At 36.6% G+C, this 26,080-nt stretch overlaps 1 protein-coding gene across 3 annotated transcripts in view; it reads left to right on the forward strand.

Annotated features, from left to right (window-relative positions):
- The window catches only part of HMCN1 (hemicentin 1), a 475,982-nt gene that overhangs the window by 216,426 nt on the left and 233,476 nt on the right, over positions 1-26,080 (forward strand). For all 3 annotated transcript variants that reach the window (XM_059145201.1, XM_059145202.1, XM_059145204.1), the window contains exons 12-14: positions 18,508-18,649; positions 19,828-19,955; positions 22,553-22,666. In XM_059145201.1, coding sequence (XP_059001184.1) covers positions 18,508-18,649; positions 19,828-19,955; positions 22,553-22,666 — 384 coding nt within the window. The remainder of the gene's footprint in view (positions 1-18,507; positions 18,650-19,827; positions 19,956-22,552; positions 22,667-26,080) is intronic.

The following is a 26,080-nucleotide window of genomic DNA, read 5'->3' on the forward strand; positions in this document are numbered from 1 at the left end:
GTATCTCTGTTCCTCTGTTTCATACTTGCTCCAAAAAGAAAATATTACCTTTAAGAAGCCATGATGCCATCTCCTCACACATATTAATAGTGATAACCAAGCAGAATGAAAATGTAGGATAGGAAGTAGACAGGTTAACTGAACATAATAATAAAAAATAAAATGCAGAGGCGCCTGAGTGGCTCAGTGGGTTAAAGCCTCTGCCTTCGGCTCAGGTCATGATCCCAGGGTCCTGGGATCGGCCCACATTGGGCTCTCTGCTCAGCGGGGAGCCTGCTTCCTCCTCTCTCTGTCTGCCTCTCTGCCTACTTGTGATCTCTGTCTGTCAAATAAATAAATAAAATCTTTAAAAATAAAATAAAATAAAATGCAAATAGAGAGAGAGAGAGAGAGAGAGAGAAAAGTAGACAGGCAAGCTGGACCCATGTAGAGAATCGTAACCTGGATATATGTTTCTCTCCAAATGAAAATATTTGGAAACAGGGGAAACATTGATAGGGGTATCAACTAGGGAATTTAGAGAGAGATGGTAGCGGAGGGGCACATCATAGTCTCAGACAGAAGAACAGATGAGAACTGTGCAAAAAGCTATGCACATCAGACTAACTCAACTGCAGAACTGCAAAGGCAGTTCAACTAGAACAGAAGTAGGCAAATAATCAAGCTAGGTCAGACCACTTTGTTGACAGACACTGGGTCTGGATTTGATGTCACCTAATTTGAGGGTGAATAAACAGAAAATTATCAACACAAAACAAAACAGGAGGAAAAAATAATAAAACACTGGACCTAAAAAAAGATACAGAACAAAACAAGGAGAGATAGCCTTAGAAGAATTGGATGCTTCTGAAGGTAGTTTATTCACAAGACTGGGGGGAAAAATGTTTAGTGTCACCAATGTCTTTCAAAAGACCTATCCTCCTTTGAGCAGGACTGTCTATTGATAAAGGAGAAACTGGCTGAGGTGACGGGACAACTACCAGTGTGATGGAATGAGAAAGGCTTTGGGGTTAAAACACAATAATATAATGCAAGTTGGAATTAGAGGAACTAAAAAGCAGAGTTTATATTCCATGAAAGTAAAATAATGGACATGGTTCACAAATTTGAGAAGTTGTTTCAGAACATTGAGGAAAAGAGCTAAGAGTGAGTAATATGTTTGTTTTTATTAAACAGAGATAAAAACCAGAGACTGGAACTTGGAACTTCAAGACTTCAAAGTACATGGCATATATATGTATATAACAAAAACAATTTAAACAAAAGATAGGAAAAGATATAGTTGAAGAAAATTATCCTAGAGAGGAAAACAAAAATTGTCCAGGGTGAGCAAATCAAGCAAGGTCAATGAAGAAAGAACTTCATCTAGACACATCGTAGCTGAAATTTCAAATTATTAGTATAAGGGAAAAAAAACTCCACAAGCATATATTCAGACTAAACCAATATCTTGTAAAGTGAGCAATAAAATCAGACCGGTGTCAGACTTCTCAGATACGCTAAAGTCTAGAACACAATTGCAATGAGTATTTGTCATTATTTTGCTTCTTAGGATCTGAACGTGTCCTCTGATTTGGAAAGAAATTCTTTATTATCTTAGTGGGAAGCAGAAAGGTAGATGAAATCAGATAATTCCTTTCCCTGTCCTAGAATCAGCTGCTCCAATGCTCCCAGGGGGTCTTGAACTCTTGCTTGGACCATGGGCACTTAAACGACTTCAATTTTGGCAGTATCGTGAAATTTTGAGTACAGCAGTAGCCGAAGCAAGTGTTCTAGTGGCCCTTTTCCATCACTCTCATTTCCCTTAGTGACATTAGACTCATTATCAATTTACCAGAAGAGCCTTGAGAAAAAACACGGATCCTAGAAATGATGGCTCTTTGAATTAGTCACATAATGAGCATGAGAGAATGTGAATGGGTTTCTATGCTTCTTTCATTATGACAGTTCCTCACTGTGGAGATAATGGTATAATTAGACACAGGAAATTCTTCTGAAAGGGGATTCCTCAAGACTCAGAAGTCGGGTTAGTCATACATATAAACAAACAAATAGAAGCCACCCACAGTTAAGCCAGGAAGGGTGGAAAAACCCAATTGATTGATAGAGACAAAAATGTGAATATGAGACTGACCACTGCTTCTTTGGAGGCAATGGAATTGTAAATGACCTTCTTACTTATGTCTTTCTGTACTTAAAAAAAAAAGTATTTAATAGGAATACAATATTTTAAAACTTTGTGTAAATAGGATTTAAGAATTTTGGGGAGTACCCACATTACTTTTATTGGGAGATTGAACTATGTATGGGTAATATATTTTCTTTCTTTGCTAAATTTTCCATAAATTTTTTATCGCTTTTATATTTAAAATAATTAAGATATAATTAAGAAAGTTAATACAAGTATAAAAATAAAGAATAATTAAAATAAATTAAGAAATAATGCCTTCCAAAGTGTCAAGTTAGAACTTTGATCAAAATGTAAATTCATATTTGAAAACTTAAGGGTCTGGAATTTTATAGGACTATGTTACACAATAAGCTGTTTTAAATCCTTTCTGAAGCAGGGGTATGGGTGACTCAGTCGGTTAAGCATCTATCTGACTCTTGATTTTGGCTGAGATCATGATCTCAGTATTGTGAGGTCAAGCCCCACTTCAGGCTCTTGCTGGGTGTGGAGCCTGTCTCTCTCCCTTTCCATCTGCCCCTCCTTCCCTTGTGTGCAAGTACACACACACACACTCTCTCTCTCTCTCTCTCTCTCTCAAAAATAAAATAATCCTTTCTGAGGCAAAATGCAGTCAAGCAAAAAGAATGATTGCAGAATTTCAGTTAATAATCACATTAGGTTTCCTATTCTGAATAGTCCAAAGAGCTATGACAATCTCTTCAGTTTTTCTCCTTGCAAGATTTTCCAAGGAATAAATTGTGATTTATAGAAGTCCACATCTATGTTGGAGTAACGAAAAGGAAATAAGTAAATTAAGTGAGTAGATACATGTAACATAGAGTGATAAGTTCACCAAGGTACTATACCCAGGAGATTTTATTCTGTCTCAGTGATGAGTAGATGTTGAGAAGGGCTTCACACAGGAGATGGTGCCTGAGATATGCAGTGGAACATAAATCAGCATTCCCCAGGTGGCAATCAGGAAAGCCTTTCTAGAGGGAAAAAAATAATATGGGTAAAGCCACTGAAGAATGAGGACACTGCAATGTGGGCTTGTTGAGCATAGCGGGTCTAGCTGGGTAGGGACACCTGTCCCCAGGATGGTGTGATTTTCTTTTTCTTGTCGTATTCAGTGTCCTCTTCTTAGACAAGTAGAGGAATCATTCAGGTTTGTGGTTTTGTGATGTTGCCTCAGCAAAACAAAAACAAAAACAAACAAAAAACCACAAGACCAAGGTACCCAAGGGGGAAATAGTGGTTACAGTGATACTCTATAGGGTTTAGGCTGGATAAGGAAAGAAGAGAAGGTTAAAGGTATGGTCTAATAGGCTAGAATAAATAAGAAGGGTCTGCAGAGTTTTGGCTGTGATGAAGTCAAGAAAGGCAAGTATGGGAGCCAGGAAGTGACAGCTGGAAGGATGGGAGGTTCTGAACCTCAGACTGGACTTTGAAGGCTGAGTGTTCTTTCAGTCACACTGTGCATTGCTTCCCCGATAAGATAACTAAGGTAGCAAATGAATTTGTCTAGCAACATAAATTCACTGCCAGATAAGTCTTTCCTTCAAGAAGTTCTGTATAAGGGTGCCTCAGTCATTGGGCCTCTGCCTTCGGCTCAGGTCCTGGTCCCTGGTCTCTGCTTGGCAGGAGGCCTGCTTCTCCCTCTTCCACTCCCCCTGTTTGTGTTCCTTCTCTTGCTGTGTATCTCTCTGTTAAATAAATAAATAAAATCTTTTTTTTTTTTAAGTACTGTATAGATCCACTTTTATGTGCTTTTGATTTTGTGAGTGTTGTATATTTTATGAAATTATCCCCTTTTTGAGTCCCATAACCCCTTTTTATTTTCTTTATCTTTTTTTTAAAGATTTTATTTATTTATTTGACAGAGAGAGAAAGATCATAAGTAAGAAGAGCAGCAGGCAGAGGGAAAGAGAGAAGCAGGCTCTCTGCTGAGCAGGGAGCCCGATGCAGGGCTTGATTCCAGGACCCTGGAATCGACCTGAGCCGAAGGCAGCCACTTAACCAACTGAGCCACCCAGGCGCCCCAACCTTTTTTTAAAAAAGGACTTTTTAGAGAATAGTTTCAGGTTCACAGCAAAATCGCGAGGAAGTTACAGAGATTGCTTATATACTCCCTGCCCCTGCATATGTGCAGCTTCTGTCATTATCAACATCCCCCACCAGAGTGATAGATTTGTTACAGTTGATGAACTGGCATCGACACATCATAATCACCCAAAGTCCACAGTTTACATTAGGGTTCACTCTTGGTTTTAGACAGTCTGTGGTTCTGGATGAATGTATCATGACATGTATCCATTGTTATAGTATCATACAGATTCTTTATTTGCACTACCCTAAAAAGCCTCTGCGCTATGCCCATTCATCTCTCCTTTTCATCCCCCCAACCTCTAGAAAACCACTGATCTTTTTATTGTCTCCATAGTTTTGCCATTTCTGAAATGTCTTATAACTGGAATCATACGGTAACTAGCTTTTTGAGATAGGCTTCTTTGACTGGGCAATATGAATTTAAGCTTCCTCCAGGTCTTTTTCATAGCTTGATAGCTCATTTTTTTTTAAGATTTTATTTATTTACTTGAGAAATAGAGAAAGAGCACAAGTAGGGGTAAGGGCAGAGGGAGACACAGACTTCCCACTGAGTAGGGAACTTGAACAGGGCTTGATCGGAGAAGCCCAGGATCATGACCTGAGCTGAAGGCAGATGCTTAACTGACTAAGCCACCCAAACCTCTTGATAGCTCATTTCTTTTTTTTTTTTTTTTTAATTTTTTATTTTTTATAAACATATATTTTTTATAAACATATATTTTTATCCCCAGGTCTGTGAATCACCAGGTTTACACACTTCACAGCACTCACCAAATCACATACCCTCCCCAATGTCCATAATCCATGGAATACTATGCAGCCATCAAAAGAAATGAAATCTTGCCATTTGCGACAACGTGGATGGAACTAGAGCGTATCATGCTTAGCGAAATAAGTCAAGCAGAGAAAGACAACTATCATATGATCTCCCTGATATGAGGAAGTGGTGATGCAACATGGAGGCTTAAGTGGGTAGAAGAATAAATGATAGCTCATTTCTTTTTAACCCTGAATAATATTACATTGTCTGAATGTACATAGCCAACTTTGGATAGTCAAAGATATTCTTGCCATAGTTGTGTCCGGATCAGAAGATACATGTAGATATTTGTAAGGCTTTAATAGCATTTTTCTAATATGCCATGAAGTAATGATGCTAATTATGATTTGGTGCCCCCTCCCCTTTTTTTTCCAAGTCAAATAAGAATGCCCTTCCTCTCTTATTTGGAAATTCTGTAATTTTGGAAAATTGTTATAAAGAGAGCCCAGTAAAGAAAATGTAACAGTCAGTGCTAGTCATCATTTAGCTGAAGATTTTCTAAGTAAGAATAAGATTTTTAAAATACTGTCATTCTTATCAATTTTATTTACTGTGTTAATCTGTTTTGGCTAACCACCCAAAGATGCTCCTTGAATTTTTGTTTTTGCTATGGAAAGGAAAAATACAGTATTATATGGAAACAATGTTAATGTATATATAAATTTACACCAGGAGTTACCTCAAATGAATATCAAGGCAGCAAGCATTTGCTATGTATTCTTATACCTTATACTGAGAAAATAAAAATTATAAATTTTTAGGAAATCTTCATGCATATTTGCCATTAACATTTTTTCACTGAAACAGAATTTAACTTAAATTTATCATTGTCCATCACTGAAATTAATGCCTTTCTTTTGTTAACTGAATTTCCTAAGCATATTGGTGTGTGGGTGTGGGATTTTTTTTTTACAAATTCAGCATATAACTCTCAAGATTTAGTCCTTGCCTGTGTGTTTTATTGCTAATGCACCACCTACTGGTAAATCAACGAATAAATGACCACTCAGATTTAGCAGACCTTCTGTCTAGTCCAGCACTGTCTAAGAGAACTTTCTAAAATGATAGAAGTGTTGTATATCTGTGCTGTTCCAGATGTATGTGGCATTTGAGCACTTGAAATATGGCTAATGCTCCTAAAGGAAATTGTTTTGAAATTTGATCTAGTTTTAGACAATTTAAATTTTAATTTAAATAGACATGTGGAGGGGAGCCTAGGTAGCTTAGTCGGTTACATGTTCAACTATTGATTTTGGCTTAGGTCATGATCTCCATATGGAGACTGCTTAAGATTCTCTCTCTTTCTCTCTCTGTCCCTACCCTTCCCTCTCTAAAAACAAAACAAAAGAAAACAAAAAAGCCAAAACCAAGAAAGTAGTAAAAATAAAAATAGACATTTGGCTAGTAGCTACCATATTGGACAGCACAACTCCAGTCTTCAATAGAGAAAAAAGAAAAGCCAAAATACCGAGAGCAGAAGTCTTAGGAAATTTATTGCAGCTGCCATGTAGATTAACCACTATCGTAATTCATTGGAATTATTGCCATTCAGGAATAATTCTGCTTTGGAAAAGTTGTAGCCAGTTCTTCAAATTTCCATTGATGCGATATCATTTGGAAACTTTGGGATTGCAGTGGTCTTTGCCTCTCTCTCCAGGCAGATGATCTCTGCTTTTGTTGTTTTTGTTTGGTTAATTGGTTGGCTTTTAGTTTTCATCCTTTGCTCTTTGGAAGGACTCCCTGGCCATTTCCATGTGAGCTTTCTAGTAGGCATGGAAAAGATTTTAAAATGTTAAAATGTATTCCATTAACATTTCCACTAATTGAAAATTAAGGAAAAGTTAAATGAGCAAACACATCTGTCTACTGTAAATCATTTTTAGTGAAATTCTCCTAATCTCTTTGTGCAAGCTTCATGTTTAAAGTTGGTTACCAGCAGAACTAGCTAGAGTTATGTCCCTAATCAGAAAAGGAAGTCATGTATTTTCAAACAATGTTGGTTTGTTATAAAGACGCTGATTTAGCTAAATCACTAGGTGCACGTCTTTGGGGATAGAACATGGCTACTAATTACAATTCTAAGCAGGCTCAATGATAGTCATTATGTAACTTTTTGAAGTCAGCTTTTTCTACAATAAACACAGATATTTAGAAGAGTCAGAGATCCTGTAAAATATGTTTTACAGTCTGTACAATTCAATAGAAATTAGGTTTGGTAGTTAAAGACTAATTATTTCCCAAATTCTCATGTAGCATTGCTTGATATCAGATCATTCAACCTATTATCCATGACGAAAAAAAAAGTATTGGAAATAGTTGTAAATCTGTTATGTTTTTAAAAATATGAATCAACTAAGTGGTTGGGCTGCATATAGGTTTTTAACTATCCTCAAAACAAGGATATTTACTTAGATGTTATTTTAAGAACTGAAGTAAAAAAAAAAAAAGAAAGAAAGAAAATATCAACTACTTAATGGAGTATCTTCTCATCAAGGTCTAAGTTCCCATTAGATGAAATTATCACTAGGAACATTTAGAATCTTGGGAATCTTCCATCACAGGGATCGATTGACAATGCTGAAATACTTTTCTTTTTTCTAAAATGTAATTCAATGCCTTTTTAAACAACAATTAGCAATTGGTTGCTCCACTAGGTAACTTTTAGACACATATCCTTTTGGGGGAGGTTAAGAAAAGCTTCTAAAGCTTTATAAACCTATATCTTTAAAACACTGAAATTTACTGAGCAAAAAATACTTTTTTTTTGCCTGATTCTGTTAATCTAATTCCTTTCTGGGGTAGTGAAAGTGACCAGGAGTCAGCATACTTGGGATCTATTTTTTTTCCTTACATATTTCCTTTTCTTTTAAATTACTTTTTTTTCCATTTTATTTTATTTCTTTTCAGTGTTCCAACATTAATTGTTTATACACCACACCCAGTGCTCCATGCAATACTTGCCCTCCTCAATACCCAGCACCAGGCTCACCCAACCCCTCACACCTCTCCCCTCCAAAACCCTCAGTTTGTTTCTCAGAGTCCACAGTCTCTCATGGTTCATCTCCCCTCCCGATTTCCCCCAACTCATTTCACCTCTCCATCTCCTCATGTCCTCCGTGTTATTCCTAATGCTCCACAACTAAGTGAAACCATATGATACTTGACTTTCTCTGCTTGACTGATTTCACTCAGCATAATCTCTTCCACTCCCAACCATGTTGATACAAAAGTTGGGTATTCATCCTTTCTGATGGAGACATAATACTCCATTGTATATATGGACCATATCTTCTTCATCCATTCATCCATTGAAGGGCATCTTCGTTCTTTCCACAGTTTGGCGACCATGGCCATTGCTGCTATGACCATTGGGGTACAGATGGTCCTTCTTTTCACTACATCAGTATCTTTGGGGTAAATACCCAGTAGTGCAATTGTAGGGTCATAGGGAAGCTCTAATTTTAATTTCTTAAGGAATCTCCACACTGTTTTCCAAAGTGGCTGCACCAACTTGCATTCCCACCAACGGTGTAAGAGGATTCCCCTTTTTCCACATCTTCTCCAACACATATTGTTTACTGTCTTGTTAATTCTGGCCATTCTAACTGATGTAAGGTGGTATCTCAATGTGGTTTTGCTTTAAATCTCCCTAATGGTGAATGATGATGAATATTTTTTCATGTGTCTGTTAACGTTTTGTATGTCTTCTTTGGAGAATGTCTGTTCATGTCTTCTGCCCAGTTTTTTGGCATGATTATCTGTTTTGTGTGTGTTGAGTTTGAGGAGTTCTTTAAGATCTTGGATATCAGCCCTTTGTCTGTAGTGGCATTTGAGAATATCTTCTCCCATTCCGTGGGTTGCCTCTTTGTTTTTTTGACTGTTTCCTTTGCTGTGCTTGGGATCTATTTTAAGGAATCATGCCTGACCTGACCTCCTTCTCTCTTTCACTCTTTGTGTTCCTTGCCCTAGACCACACAAACACAGTGAATCAGTTTCTAAAATTGAATTTCCAGTACCCTTTTTATTTATGGACATATTAGGGTACATTTTCTATGGGCTGACACTAGCATCATTGGATGCTTGGGAATGCTGATTGGGATCAGTGTGAACGAGCTAATGTGAAATTTAGAGTTCAGATGGAATTATAGGTATAGTGATATGTTTAGGCCTATGTGCCTCCCACTTTCCCTATGCGTGGTTAGTTCAGTTCTTCCCTGTTTCTCAAATCGCTCCTTTTCTTATTTCCAGTAGTAACACCCTCACCCATCTCAAATGTCATATGCCTAAACTATGAAAATCATTTTTTTATGAACTTCCTTCTTTTCAGTTTTGTTCCCTCACTTTAATCCATAGTATAAACAGGTGAATATTCCCTAAGTATTGCTTTAAATGTCCATATGTTCAGAACCTTTATGTTGTTTCCTAATTACCCCAGGATAAAATTTACAGACCTCAGCCCTCCACTAACTGACTCCTTCATAATACTTTTAAGACTTAATCTTCAACCTTTTTCACTCATAAAACACTGGATGGTGAAAAAAATATTTCCTTTCAATATATGGATACTATTTAAGGGAATCAGATATTCATATGTCTTTTCCTTTATTCCTATTTCTTTAATATAGGTAACTAAATATTTGAACATGATATTAAGGCTTCATCTCTACTTATGAAAGTAGAGGAACTTTTAGATTTACTATTTCCTGCCATAACATATTACTGATGCTGCCAAATTTTACATGCCAGAGCAGTATTAGGCAGAAAATTTTTAGTGTCTGTATATGAGTTTTGAATTTTCTTGGTATTGATTTTCTCCAAAGAATGGCTAGGTATTACTCTTGTCTCAACTTCAGGCCCCAGAACTGATTTTCTGGTGGCCACTGACGGTTTCCTCTGCCAGACTTGATGTTCATTATACTTTCAGGGGATTCCTGTTCTCTACTACTTTGGCCCCAACCTCTGCTCTGGTATTTCTCTCTTTCCATGGTTCACCCAGTGCCACATCTCATTGCTTGGGTCACAGAGACATCCCACCTACATTCAGATTCTATTGTTCTCATTCTGGTTCCATGACCTAGCTCACAGAGCTGTTTTGACTTTAATGTTTCCTATCCAAATCCTACCTGCGATGAGAATTTCCTCTCATAAACCACCTTCTTTTTCCCATTCAAGTACTAAAAAGGCCTGACCTGCTTAGTTTCTGAGATCAGATGAGATCAGGAGTATTCAGGGTGGTCTGGCCACAGACTAAATCACCTTTTTTTTCTGAACATTGATTGGTCTCTTTGTTCTTGTTTCTGTAGCACTTTTTCTTTTTTTCATGCCACACAGTTTTTGCACTTATTCACCATCAATGGTGTCTAGTCCCCCCCCCCCCAATATTATTGCTGGGGCACTTCTCGACTCCCCCCTTTTTATCCACAGTGCCTTGCTCAAAGGGAAAAACACAATTGTACCCAATAGGTGTGTGTTCCTTAATTGCTGAATGGACCTCAAAGTAAGAGTAGCACTTTGGGGAAGATTTAGGCCACTAACCTTATGTTTCATTTTTCCACGTTAACTTCAGTGGCTTATTTGGGTCACATCAACAATTTATTTATTTATTTATTTGTTTGTTTATTTGTTTATTTAGGAGAGAGGGGGCAAAAGAGAGAGTATGCATGTGAGCAGAGTGGGGGAAGGGTAGAAGGCAAGGGAGAGAGAGAATCTTAAGCAGGCATCATGCTCTGCGCTGAGCTGGACGTGGGCCTTGATCCCAGGATCCTAGCCAAGATCAAGAGTTGGATACTTAACTGATTTAGCCACCCAGATGCCCCAACAATTTAAGATTTCATTATATAAGTACTTTCTTTTCCAGCTGTAGCACCTGCCAGCATCTTACTGCTTACATTTAAAGCCGTGTTTTATAACAGCCTGATACTTACCTTATGAAAAATTCATGGAGTTTTTTTTTTAAGTATTGTTTAGTTTGCCCTAATTAAAAATTATATCATGGGTGAGTTTGACAAATTTTTTTGAAACAGCCTAAAGCAATGTATTAATTTTTAAGGTGACAGTGGCTGATAAATTTCCAAATTCTTGTACTGGCCTGGCTTAGGAGTAGAAGTTAGGTTAAGTGGGGTGGTATTTATTACACAGCATGAGGGTAAAGTTTTGTTTAAAACACCACTAATTTCCTGTTTATCTGGAGACAAGAAACAAATCTGTTGATTTTATTACCTGCCGCTTTATGAGGAAGACTTTTAAAGCTGAAGATGAATATGAATGTCCTGGTATAACTGACATTTCCTCTGCAAATGGCATGCTGCCACATGGAAATCAAAGGGCCAGACAAGGTTTCTTTTTCTTTGCCATGTTATGTCTATATGAACATTAGAAGTATTAATTTGTTTTCTATGGTGTCAGGAAAGGGTGGATATCTGTCACTAATTAGTTCATGTCACCAGGGAGAGTACTGCAGTAAAAAAGGAAATATTTTTCAAGATGATTGATGAAGTTAAGTCCCTAATGACCACAGTTACTTCACTAAGTATGAAATTGATATTATCATAACCATATGCTCATTACATCATACATCTACGTTTTAACAAGTGCCAGGTGACATAGGTATTAGCATGTTTTTTTAATCAGGTGTGGAAAAACTAAATTTATCTATTTTTATTGAAATTTCCAATAAATTTTGAGTATCTAGAAATATCTCAAATTTCAGAAGAATCAAATAAGATTTATTTAGTATTATTTATTAGTAGGATGTATAATCTTAAATATGCAAGTACGAGAATTGTGATCAAGTTTCATTTGTAAATGCCTAGATAATACATATATAACTAATCTGCAATAACCCTGTGATTTGTCATCCTTATTAAGGTATAGACCAGACACTATGGATTATTTAACCACGTTAAGGCTTATTAAGTGCTTTCTCTGTAAAATGGCAGTGACAATTCACAGAACTATTGTGGGAAATAAATGATAGGCCTAGAGTTAGATACCTAGCATGTAACAGGCACTCAATAATTTTATCCACCCTTCTATTTCAAGAACTGACTACCATAAAGAGATTTACTCCCTAATTGTATATAATTTGGTTTTGTATACAACATTCTGTTAGTTCTTTGTGGTTATAAAGTGTCTAAAAATCATAGGTACTCAATAAATGTTTATGTGAAAGGCTAAAACACAAAGAATTTTGCCCAAGTATTCTAAATATACCAGTGATCAAAAAATATTTTAAGTTGTTGCTTAGGTAATTCAAAGCATTACCATTATCTGATCAATTTATTGATAATAATTAAATCATCTTGAAGAGAAATTCCTTTAAGTCTTTTTGAGAATGTCCTACCAGAAGCATAATAGCAACAAATCCGACCCAATTGATTGCTAACAGGAGGTATGCCTTGTGAGTATGATGATGACATTGGAGAGTTGCAAGATTTAAACAAGATTTTCTCTTCTACAGTCTTTATAGACAGAGTAATGGCTGTTCTCATGGCCACTTAAAATTCATTTTGCCAGCTTTACCATTCATAGTTTAAGACCCTTAAGTTTTAAAGGAGTGTTTATTTTTTTATTTTTAGTATCATAATCTCTTTAAATCATTGGTGAGAAATTATAAACACTCACATATTTTGCTTTTGTTATGATTAAGATAAAGAATGAATTAATGCATTAATACTAATGGGGTGCCATGTTTCCATTGCTTTGGCTAATGAAAACCAAGTTGTTATTTATGATGATGATGATGGTTGATGATTGTGGTAGTGATGATGGTGATAATAATGGTGATGCTTGTGGTGGTGAATTGAGATTAAAACCAACTAAAAATGGATTACTTCTCCCCAAATCCTAAAATTTGACTCTAGATTTTGATGGGAGTTGAACTAAGGTTTTTAAACTTGTTCTTGCTTCATTAAAACCACTTTATCAAAACAAAAGGAGCTTTTTTCTAGGAAATTAAAAATTCTAACCATTGAGATAATTATAGTGAGGTCTGTAGTGAGGCCTATTGCATCCTTATTTAGCCAAATCAAGTGAAGCCCGAATCATTCTGACCATCTTTATTCAACTGTTATTTGGCAGAGATCTAATTTTGCTTCCATATTTGTTCATGTCCTTTCTGATTTTCCTATTGTCAGCGGAAATATTCTTTCCAGAACAATGGCAAATTTCTCACCTTCTGTGTGATTATCTCATCCCATCTGTGTGTATGCACACAGACTGATTTCATGACCCTGAGCAGCACCCTATATCCAGGCTTTATTTGAGAAATGACCTCTTAGCTCTCTGCATCCTGGTTTAGAGTAACTGACATTTATTTTACATTGATACATAAACTACAGAACCTACCAGTTGCATTCTTGCTAGGCAAGATGCCAGGCCAATTCTGTAAGACGTCATTGGAAGGCACCATGGTTAGACAAAAATCCCAAGAAGTGCTGAATCTTTGCACCAATCCTGGGTTAAAATGAGCTAGACATATGAAACCTTTTATTTTTGGAAAGTGGGACTGAATAAATGTGAATATTCAATAAATTCCAAAAAGAAAAAGTGTTCCTTTTTTCCTCATCCCCTGCAGATTATCTGCACCACTCCCACAGCATGTCTAGTCCTGTGGCATTTCAGAATTGATGGACTCCAGATGCAATCACAATTTGAACTTGTTGGCCATGGCCAGTCTCCCCTTGACCCCCTGCATTTCTGTAGACATATGTTCACCAAGAAGAATCCGTGAAATAATGAGACTATCAACCAAGTCCACAGGCAGGAAAAACCCTTTAAACATTAACTTCAAAGACAATCATAATTTGAAAAACACAATATAAACAGGAAAAAAAGGGGAGGTAATTTTAAGCTGCTAGCAATTAGGCACTAATTAGTTTTGTTCAATTGTGTAGCTGCCCGGTCCAGCGGTATCACTTGTATCTCCTTCAAATGTATCATGATTCCTCAGACTAATTTTTCTTAGTGAAATTAAGTCATAATTTGGAGACTAACATAATAAAGATGTGTCATAAATATAAATAGATCTAACTAACTGAATTTCTGGATTTTATTTATATTAAAAACCCAGTTAGATGGAAATTTGACATGTGTCTGTTTGGCTCACCCTTGATGATCAGTGCCACAGGTTAGCACTGAGTCTGGAACATCATAATTGTGTAAGAACCACATTATTATATTTATTTTTGTTAATACTTATAATATCTATTTCAAACTCTGTAGAAGTGAATTTATTTTCATTTATCTTTTTGAGTAGGGAATATTTATACTAAGAAAATTATGATACTTTCTTTGAAGATTAAGTCCTACTCTCTAATAAACTAGATGTAAAATGTGGAGTCGATAAGACCAAATATATCAACATTCCAGTTACTCCAGGGAATTTTTGTATCCTTTTTGAGAGCAACTCTCTGATTTAATATTTCATTTTCAAAAGTCTATTTTTTTTTTTTGCCTAAGAAGTGGAATGCATGCAATAAGAACTTTGAATAATTGATATTTCCCATCTAGTTGTGTCCTGTGAATCCATGGGCTGAAACAAATGATCAGTATAGCAAAACCTTGAGTGGTGTCAGGCATAAAAATTCTTAGAGCCAAGTTACAGTTTAGGAATGGACTGTATTCTATCAACAGCATTAAGTTTCTATTATTTACAAGTCACTGTATAACATATAAGGGATATTAAGTACTATAGGAAGTAATGGAATATGGAATAATATGAAAGACATTGTCTTTACCTCAACAAATTTATAAACTAATAAAGAAAGAAAGAAAGAGCAGTTCAAACAAAGCAGACAGCAGTCAGGACAGGTTTAGGGTCCAAATCTGTATTCACTGTGTAGAAAGACACACAAGGCCCTATCTAGAGACTTTTCTGGAAAACAGAGTTATACCAAAGTTTCAGCTTAGCAGACAGAAGCCAATGGTCAGTTGGTGGGAGCAAAGTAGGAAGGGGAGCACAGATATATGACATTGCAACTTCATTTTACTTTCAAAGAGGAGTTACTTCCCCTGCTTTAAAATTCCTTTGGATCCAAAGAAAACCAAAGCTGGTGGCATCACAATTCCGGCTTTCAAGTTGTTTTACAAAGCTGTAATCATAAAGATAGTATGGTACTGGCACAGAAACAAATACATAGATCAATGGAACAGAATAGAGAACCTAGAGATGGACCCTCAACTCCATGGTCAACTAATCCTTGACAAAGCAGGAAAGAATGTCCAATGGAAAAAAGTCTCTTCAACAAATGGTGTTGGGAAAATTGGACAGCCTCCTGCAGAAGAATGAAACTGGACCATCTTCTCATACCATACACCAAAATAGTCTTAAAATGGATGAAAGGCCTAAATGTGAGACAGAAAGCTATCAAAATCCTAGAGGAGAACACAGGCAGAACTTCTGTGATCTCGGATGCAGCAGCTTCTTTCTAGACATGTCTCCAAAGTGAAGGGAAACAAAGGCAAAAATGAACTATTGGGACTCAAAGATAAAAAGATTTTGCACAGCAAAGGAAGCAGTCAACAAAACCAAAAGACAACTGACATAATGGGAGAAGATATTTGCAAATGTCTTATCAGATAAAGGGCTAGTATCTAAAATCTATAAAGAACTTATCAAACTCAATGCCCAAAGGACAAATAATCCAATCAAGAAATGGGCAGAAGACATCAATAGACATTTCTCCAAAGATATACAAATGAACAACAGACACATGAAAAAATGCTCCATATCACTCGACATCAGGGAAATATAAATCAAAACCACAATGAGATACCACCCATATCAGTAAGAATGACTAAAATTAGCAAGTCAGGAAATGACAGATGTTGGTGAGGATATGGAGAATGGGGAACCTTCCTACAGTGTTGGTGGGAATGCAAGCTGTTCAAGCCACTCTGGAAAACAGTATAGAGGTTCCTCAAAAAGTTGAAAATAGAGCTACCCTATGACCTGACAATTGCACTAGCACTAGTAGGAATTTACCCCAAAGATATAAATGTAGTGATTGGAAGGGGCACCTGCACTTATAGCAGCGATGTCGACAATAGCCAAACTATAGAAAGAGCCTAGATGTCCATCGATGGATATGTTGGATGTATGCACACACACACACACACACACACACACACACACACATATGTGCAATGGAATATTACCCAGTCATCAAAAAATGAAATCTTGCCATTTGCAGCGAGGTGGATAGAACTAGAGAATATGATGCTAAGTAAAATAAATCAATCAGAGAAAGACAATTATCATATGATCTCACTCATATGTGGAATTTAAGAAAAAAAAAACAGGGTGCCTGGGTGAGTCAGTGGTTTAAGCCTCTGCTTTTGGCTCAGGTCATGGTCTCAGGCTCCTGGGATCAAGCCCCACATTGGGCTCCCTGCTCAGCAGGAAGCCTGCTTTCCTTCCTGTCTCTGCCTGTCTCTCTGCCTACTTATGATCTCTCTGTCAGATAAATAAATAAAATCTTTAAAAAACAAAACAAAACAGAGGAACATAGGTGAAGGGACGGAAAAATAAAACAAGACAGAATCAGAGAGGGAGGCAAACCATAAGAGTCTCTTAATCATAGGAAACAGACTGAGGGTTGCTGGAGATGATGGTTGTAGGGGGATGGGATAACTGGGTGATGGACGTTAAGGAGTGCACATGATGTAATGAGCACTGGGTGTTATAGAAGACTGGTGAATACTGAACTCTACTTCTGAAACTAATAACACATGATATGTAATTAATTGAATTTAAATTAAAAATAAATAAAAATAAAATGCTAAAAAATAAATAAAATTTGTTTGGTTCCTTCCCTGTACTGATTGGACTAGATCCCTGAGAAAGGTCATCTAAAGAGCTCTTTCTGGGCCAGAGTCCAGGGAGGGGGATTAAGGCCAGCACAGTAGGGTTTACCAGGGTGCTGCCGCAGGTATATGGTCCCAGTGCTGCCCTGGCCATGGAGCTCTTGCTGTGACTGACCACCATGCTGCTGCTCATACAGCTGAGCTGCATGGTCAAGTTCTATGGCCAAGTTCAACATCACCTTTTACTGAGTGCTCTGTTTCACAGTCTCCACTAAGGCCTATTGCAGCGTTCAGATGGTGGAGAATATGAATATCATCAGGTGGTTTGTCCAGGTCTTCAAGTACTTATAGGGCCTTCACTTTGAGACAGAGGGCCACCAGAAGATGAAAGTGAACCATCCTTGTGTCATCATTTCTAACCACCAGAGTGACCTAAACATAATGGGCCTCTTGGAGCCCCTCTGCAAGTGTTGTGTAGAGCACCAAGCAGCAGTTCTCTTCACGGGGCCTGTAGACCTGATCATGTGTCTCAGCGACATCTTTATCAGCTTGCAGTGCTCCAGGACAAACTGTGACTGTGATGTCTGTCATGGGACAGGACATGGCCAGGGAGAACCTCAAAATGTGGATCTACCCTGAGGATATGCAGAAGGATAGTTGGAACCTGCTACCTTTCAAGAAAGATGCCTTTTACCTGGCAATTCACGTCTTGCTGCCCATCATTTCTGTGGTATACCCCACATTCTTCTCTTTCTATGACCCCAAAAGGGAGTTCTTCATTTCGGGAACATTCAATGTGGAGATGTTGGATGTCATCCCCACCAGTGGCCTCAGTATGACTGATGTCTCCAGGCTATAAGGACCACCTTCTTCCATATGTCCAAGACACTCTGGGAGAATGGAGTTACTGCAAGGCCAGTCTAGTAACCAAGGCCACAGGGAAGAGCAAGACTGGGGGGCTGGATGGCTGGGAGGCAGGACCTGGCTAGAGAATGGACAGACGAAGTCCCTTTCCCTATTCCCCTGCCCCAGCTGCCAAATATCACTGTGTCTTGCTCCTGTAGCACCCCTAGCTTTCATTCAGTCCCCTTCTGGAACTGGCCTCGGATTCAGTACCTTGAAGGAGGAGAGTTAGCCAGACCCTTCCCAATCCTTGAGGGCAGGGCTTCATCCACTTTCATGCATCCAGGTTCTGGAAGTAGGAATAGGCCAGGGCTCAGATGGGCTGACAAGGCTAGCCTGAGCTGCAAGGTCTCAGGGCAAATGGCCAGAAGTAAGGCCCTCCAATCTGAACCTGCAGGGTAGATGCAGACTCCTGCTTCAGGTTCTCAGGGAAAGGAGGGGCTCTGGAGGGACCAGGACTCCCAGTCTTGTGCAACCTGGGCCATAGGGAGCCAGAAGCAGAGTCTGCAACTCCTGTCAGCTTTGGAGAAGAAATCTCCTGAACCCTACAGTGACTTGGTTGTTACTTCTTATAAACAAACTCTTGGAAGTACAAAATAAAATAAAAATAATGGTGTGGTGAGAAGCCCACAAGTCTGCTAACACAGAAAGCTCCTAAAAAGGTAAATTGCCATTTCACTATACATCTTTCTATTTGCAGAACCACCCAAAGTCACTGTGATGCCCAGGAATCAGTCATTCACAGGAGGATCTGAGGTCTCCATCAGGTGTTCTGCAACAGGTTATCCCAAACCAAAGCTCATCTGGACCATCAATGATATGTTTATCATGGGTTCACACAGGTACTGGGTTTGTATCATGTTCTTTGTTTTTACTGAATGATATGTTGGTGGAAAACCAATGAAAAGTTGGACAAAAGTAATGTGACTAACTCCCTAAGGTTAAGCGAGATTTGCCCAAATCTGCAGCTTTTGATTTTCTATTTTTTTTTTATTTTTTTTATTTTTTTATTTTTTATTCACAAAGCTTTTGATTTTCTAAATAGGCCAGGAAATGGCCATAAAATAATAAATGATGAATTGACAGAGTTTGATATTCTTCAGTCTTGAGTTTAATAGCTGGGCCTAAGAGCTTCACAACATTTTGTGTCAGAAACATGATACCATAACACTTGGTTTACCTTGAATCATGGACATGAGGAGAGTGAAATTTCTGTGGGGCACAGTAAGGTGGAGTTTTCACTAATCTATTAAAAATATGGGTCCTGGGATTTCACAGAGGAAAGAAGAGGCAAAGGACAGAGCAGTATCTCTCATTAAAATGTGTGCAGACGTTCTTTGCAATTCCTATCCACTTTTGCCATACTACATTGAGATGGATTTCATCTACTGGATGATGTCAAAAGACCATGAATCCTCTCGTGTGTCTCATGAACATGTGGGAAACAAACAAGGACGTCTCCAGATATTGAATTTCCATTGTTCTGGGTTTTGAGGAGAACGAGGGCTTAGGTATAAACCAGATTCTATTCCTAGCCTCACCCCTGACTTGCTGTATGACAAGAGATGTTGCATCTCTCAGGCCTACTCTTTGAGGAACCACTTAGCACAGCAATCGACACAGAGTGTGATTGCCTGGTTGCAAATTCCACTTCATCCATTTACTAACTGTTTTGGGGCAAGTTATATAATCCCTTTGCTCATCTGTACAACAGAGATAATAATAGTATTTAACTCACTGGGTTGTTATGAGGATTTAAAATATTTTGTAAGCCTTCTGGAGCAGTTCCTGACACAGAGCAAGTACTGAATACGTTGGGATCTGTTATTATTATTGTTATTACTATTATTACAACCACTACTACGACTACATTTCTGTTTCTATAGTGACAACATGAATAATTTCTATAATCACCAAAAATGTAAGTCTAAAATATTTGAAGATACTTATAAGGAAGATGCTATAATTTCTTCATACTATTATTAGGGGATTTTCAATTTTCTTCTCTTTTCATGCATAGGTATAGGATGACCTCAGAAGGTAACTTATTCATCAAAAATGCAGTTCCTAAAGATGCAGGAATCTATGGTTGCCTGGCAAGTAATGCAGCTGGAACAGACAAACAGACTTCTACCCTCAGATACATTGGCAAGTATAATCAGTTTAAAAGGCAATGAAAAGGGGTGCCTGGGTGGCTCAGTGGGTTAAGCCTCTGCCTTCAGCTCAGGTCATGGTCTCAGGGTCCCGCATTGGGCTCTCTGCTCAGCATGGAGCCTGCTTCCCCCTCTCCTTATTAGATATTATTAAATTATAATGATTAATAATTAATAATTAATAATTAATAGATAGATCACAAGTAGCCTCTCTGGCTACTTGTGATCTATCTCTCTCTGTCAAATAAATAAATAAAATCTTTTTAAAAAAGACAATGAAAATAGGGTGAATATCATATCAAACAATTTAAAAGCACTTCTCTGAAAATTAATATTAGGAATGAGTTTTACCCAGCCTTATGATTTTTTATTCGTTTCATACATTGATTAAAGGAAATACCGTAACTAATGTAAGTTAAAAGTTCAGGGAGTAGATAGCTTCATTAGTCAACAGACGTCCAGGAGGCTTAAAGATTGTGGGTAGAGTCCCAGATGGTCTACAGAGTTTTATCCTTCCATGGTTTCTCTTTTGTTCGCAATATTTTGCTTACATATTAATAAATTCTATATCCTTTCTAGTTTACCTCAACTTCCATTTTATATTTTTCACTTATATTTAAAACTTTGTAGTATTTCTATTATGATTAAATGTTTATAACATTTCTGTCATTTATCCTATCTACATATTATTTTCACTTTTCATCTTTAGTTTTCCCCCTCCAAACCTACATTTATTGAAGATGTATTTCATGATGATTATTCTATAATATTCCATAATATAATGGTTATAGTATATGATTATAATCTAATATTTTAATTTAATAATATCTAATATAATAGAATATTTCTTTAAATTTTTTTTAAACTAATAAAGGACAAGGGCATTACATACTCAATATTAGTTTGTAAATTGTGAATAATTAATGGCTGACAGTCTACCCTGCGATTCATAGTAAGGTAGTGAAACTGGCTGTGGAAGAGAAGAAAGCTAAAATAAAAATTGAGAATTGCAGTTGATATGGGCATATGTGACAGCCATTATCAGGTATATGAGGTAGCAAAAGTGTCATAAATACTGAATCTGAAAACCTGGAAAGAAATGGTCTCACTGACAGAAATGAAGAAGGCCCATGGCAAGTAAGTTTGGAAGACTGGAGAGGAACCAGGCAGTGGGAATGCAGAAAGGTGGGTGGAAACAGATTCTGAACTGTAGACATGAATTTTGGTTCATTCTCAGGCCAAAGTAGTTGACCCACTTATTCACCCAGAGTATCTAAAAATACTAAAGGTTGTGTGTTTATTTTTATAAAATAAAAAATTTATGTTACCACGTCCTTACTTTTTGAGAGCTTGCATAGTGGGAGTGGCTATAGCTAAAGAAATAAAAGACAACGGACAGACAAGAACTATAGTGAGGGTTGGCAGAGAGGAAGATTAATTCTGACAGGGAAATTTGTAAAGATTTCTCAAAGGAGACAGGATTTAAGTTCAGTCTGGAGGATTGAGTGGGATTGGAAGAGCTGGGGCAAAGGGCATTGCAGGCAGAGGAAACCGCTTTTGCAAAAGCAGGAATGTAGGAGAGAGTAGGGGCTGTTTGGGACTACCAGCTACCCGTGGAGCTTCCTACCTCGTGATAAGAAAGGAAGCGTTATGGAGGGTAAGTTAAAAAAGAAAGCTCTGCTCCAGTTTATGATTTTTGAAAGCCAAACTAGAAAATCATGAAACAAAATCACCAAAGGCTTTCTAGCAGAGGATTAACATGATCTTTGAGTAGTTAACTCTTAGCTTTGTTTAAAAATACCTCAATTAAAATAAGAAAGTCCTAACATGCCCAGTTCAGAGAAAAATGTATGAGTGAATGAAAGCATTACGCAAGGAAGGAAAGAAACTTAGAGAATGTTTGTATTTAGCATCAAAGAGAAAAAGAGAATGGAGACTTTACTTTTTATAGATGTAACTTTTAGCCTTAGACTGCAACTCTCTGCAGTTAAACATGAATATCCTTAAAATCATGTAGAAAATGTTAAAACAAATTCACCTGTAATTATATTATCCCCAAGTCTTAATCTAGCTGGTCTTAACACATAACTCCTTTGATATTTTTATACCAGTACCAGTCTTCTCTGTTTCTTTAGTATTGTTATTTCTATAAGATGTGCTCCGATTTCTAAGATTTCTCTCTCTCTCTCTCTCTCTATATATATATATATATACCTTTTTTTCCCATAAAGACCTTTCAGTTAATTTCCTAATTTTTTTATTCTTTTATCAGAATTATTTTTGCCTGATATATATATTTGACCTTAATAAATGATATTTTCATCACACACATCTACATACACTTGCATTAAAAGAGTCTCTTTCTGTTTATAAACACTGAAATAGCTACAAGCACATAAATACTGGTGGATTTTGTTAAACTGGCTCATTTAGTCTAATTATAAACTACTATTTATAATATATGTATTATATGTTATGTATATAAATTATAAAATATATTTATAATATAACTAATTATTTATACTTATAGTTATAAAAGGTGCATTTTGCATTGGGCCAGACATTAACCATTTGCTTGCTTGTTTTTTTCAGAAGCCCCAAAGCTGATTGTAGTTCAGAGTGAGCTCTTGGTTGCTCTTGGGGATACAACAGTTATGGAATGTAAAACCTCTGGTATTCCTCCGCCTCAAGTTAAATGGTTCAAAGGTACATTTCTTAAGCATGTTCATGTCTGGTTCACTTAGCTTTGTTTTCTTTTAAAACGATGATTTGTTAAAATTTTGTTTTGGTGTGTGACTTAGCAGCCCCATAAAATGTGTTTATGATCTCACTAGAGACAATAGTTCAAAATTCTGAACTCTAAATTTCAGGATTTGACATCTGGTGTGGATTATAGGACCATGAAAATCAAAGCAGGAAAAGTTCGCCTTTGCTAATCCAGCTGAACATTCTCTTTGTTAGTTTAGGATTGTTTCCTGTAGAAAATTGTCCAAGAAGACTCTGTTAATGTTTAAAATGGCTTTCCTCATTTCAGTTCACTTTTCTTAGAGATAATGGCTGTCACAATTAGAAACTTTTCTAGATTTCCAAAGACAACTTCTATAAAGTCCTCAGAAAAGATGTAACACTAAAGCTTACAGGTAAATGAAAGACAAACCATCATGCATGGTAGATGCTTGTATCAATCATGGCAATTGTCTGCCTGCATTTATAACATAAAGATCACACCTTTGTGATTCTATCGTAAAATAATGGTAATTGCTGTGCTATTTGTCTTAGTGAAAATACACTTGGGTCCTGGTCTGGGCTCAAATGCTGACAGTAGATATCTGTGTAAAACATCCTGCTTCTGTTTCTGTCTCAGTTCTTCCAATCTATGAGCAAGAAAAATTCCCGCAAACACTCTAAAAGGGAGGTTGCTAGGATTATTGAGATGCTGTTTGCAAAATACTTTTTAATCTTCAGTTGAAAAATGCTAAACAGTACAAAGAACTATTGTTATGATTCTGTTTGTTAAATCACAGACCTCCCCATAGCAACGGGTTGATGTCATAATCACAAAATTATGAATTCACCTCGGGTTCAAACTCTTGGGGAACATGAGGTGAAAAATAAAGGCTTTATGTAGAAAACAAACACTTTTAAATTATACAAATCAAAAACAGGAAAACTAGGAGATGAAGCCATTTTCATTGTTTTCCATGTTAAATGATTTTGGGTCTTCATGTTTTGTGTGATAAAAGCGTTTCTAGATTTGCTTCTTTTTTTTTTTTTTTTTTAGATTTGCTTCTTAATTAGGTTTATTTCAGGCAACAGAAACTAATTTTACTTATTTAAAATATTTAAATCTTTGAATTTCAAATGAAATAAATAATCAATGTCAAACTCACATCATAAATAAATCCAGAAAAAATGCATTATAGATGCAGTATTTCTGTTTTATGAAAGTCAGCAGTTAATGTTAAAAATGACAATTTTTAAAAGTAATATAACCTGCTGATTTCTCTGCCCATAGATAGGAGAGTCACACAGAAAGTCTTTTATTTCCTGAAATTGAGCTACTTCTCTGAATTAAATATAGTTTCCATGTTGGCCCGGGTCCTATAAATGGTTTGGAAGCTAAGGAGGTGTTAGGGAGCAATGTAGCCACCATATGGAAGATTCTAGAATTGACTACCTGTTAGTCTTCTCAAATATAGATGTTGTGGTCCATCAGGCCCAGTATATAAAAATCTCATTTCTCTGTCCAAGTTATGAAGCAACAGAGCTAGAATGTGGGCATTAAACACCAACAGACCATGCTGGAGGACATTCTCCAATGTTCATCAGTAATATGCAGAGCAGTCATAAACCCCTCAATCAGGCCAACCTATTGCCCTTCCTATCCCAAGCAAGCAATTTATTGCGTATGCAGTATCTGGATCATCCAGAACAAAACTAGAGGATAATCTCTTCTACTTGTAGATTGGCTCCAGAAAGAAAGGAGGAGGAGGTAGTTGAGCTTTCCTTTTTTTTTTTTTTTCCTTTCCTTTCCTTTTCCATCTCTACTAGAGATGAGACAGTAGGAAGGTTATGAAAATTATACCTATGGAAAACGAGGGGTAAAGAAGAGACCTCACTCACCTTAACCAGAAGAATATCTTTTTTTTATGCCCTTTTTTTTTTTGGCAATTCTGATTGAATGAAGTAGGTGGTGATTGACTGATTGTAAGAACAAATGGAATCTATCTTGTTAACAAATGTTTGAGTGTGCAATACTGTATTGTTAACTATAGCACGTTATTGCACAGCAGATCTCTAGAACTTACTTATTTTGTATAATTTAAACAACAGTTCCTCATTCCCTTTGCTCCAAACCCCAGGCAACCACCATCCATTAATAAATTGTATTCCATTCAGACCATCAGAGAAAAGGAATTCCATAATTACAAATACCCATCAAAATTTTTTATTTTTCATTTTTAACTATAGCAACATACAGTGAGTTCAAAAAAGAATCGGCAACACTAGTGGGGGGCTGGGTTATGGACATTGGGGAGGGTATGTGCTATGGTGTTATGGTGTGAAGTACGTAAGCCTGATGATTCACAGAACTGTACCCCTGGAGTTAAAAATACATTATATGTTAATAAAAGGAAGAAAAGAAAAAAGAAAAGAAAAGAAAATGCATTCTGGAAAAAAACAATGTTGCACAGAGGATATTTCTGGGAAACTAAGAAATTCAATTTTTAAATTTAGATTGGTGTTTCTTTGAGTGTAGTCAGGAATCCCTGGGGGTTCCCCATAATTCTTTCCAGGGAATCCAGGAGATCAAAATTATTTTCCTAATTACACTGAGATATTATTTGTCTTTTTCACATTCATTGTCTCATGAGTATATAGTGGAGTTTTTAGAAGCTACATAATGCAGACACAGGAGCATTCAGCTGTCTTCTATTAAGCTAGACATTCTAGAAATTTGCAAAAATGTGAAATGCCACTCTTCTCACTAAATTTCTCTTCTTTTTGGAAATATAATTATTTTCTCATAAAATATGTTCATTATGTTAAAATGTCCTGAATTTTTTATTATAAAGCAAATGCATACATTTAAAAACTTTTCAGTTTCATTTCTAAAATGCTAAATACAAATAAATATAGTTCATGTAAACAAAACCTCATTAAAGTCTCCAGTAATTTCTAAGAGTATAAAAGGGTCTTGAGACAAACATATTTGAGAACCACTAATCACCGTCAGCTATTTGAAAGGATCTCATGCCAGAGATAATGATCTCTCTGTTTGTTCATCTTACATCCACAGAGACCAGAAATGAATTTAAACTACAGCATAAAGAAAACCCTCTTCAGGGGTAATGATTGTTAAATCCTAGCGTAGATTGTCAGGAAAGTTTGTATATTTTACTATTTATACCATTCTTTTATCTTTTATCTAATGTTAAAGCTAAATAATCCCTATTTCATATCCATCTCAAAGTTCTTTATTTCTCTATGGCTTCTCAATAATTTGGTGACTAATTTTTCATTAGAAATGAAGAAAGGAGAGATTATCAATGCACGGTCAGAATGCAAACTTGATTAAACCAATGTTTTTCAATTTATATTTTGTTACATTGCTGCTGT

Source organism: Mustela lutreola, chromosome 14, assembly GCF_030435805.1.
Source record: "Mustela lutreola isolate mMusLut2 chromosome 14, mMusLut2.pri, whole genome shotgun sequence".
In the NCBI taxonomy this organism is placed as follows: Eukaryota; Metazoa; Chordata; class Mammalia; order Carnivora; family Mustelidae; genus Mustela; species Mustela lutreola.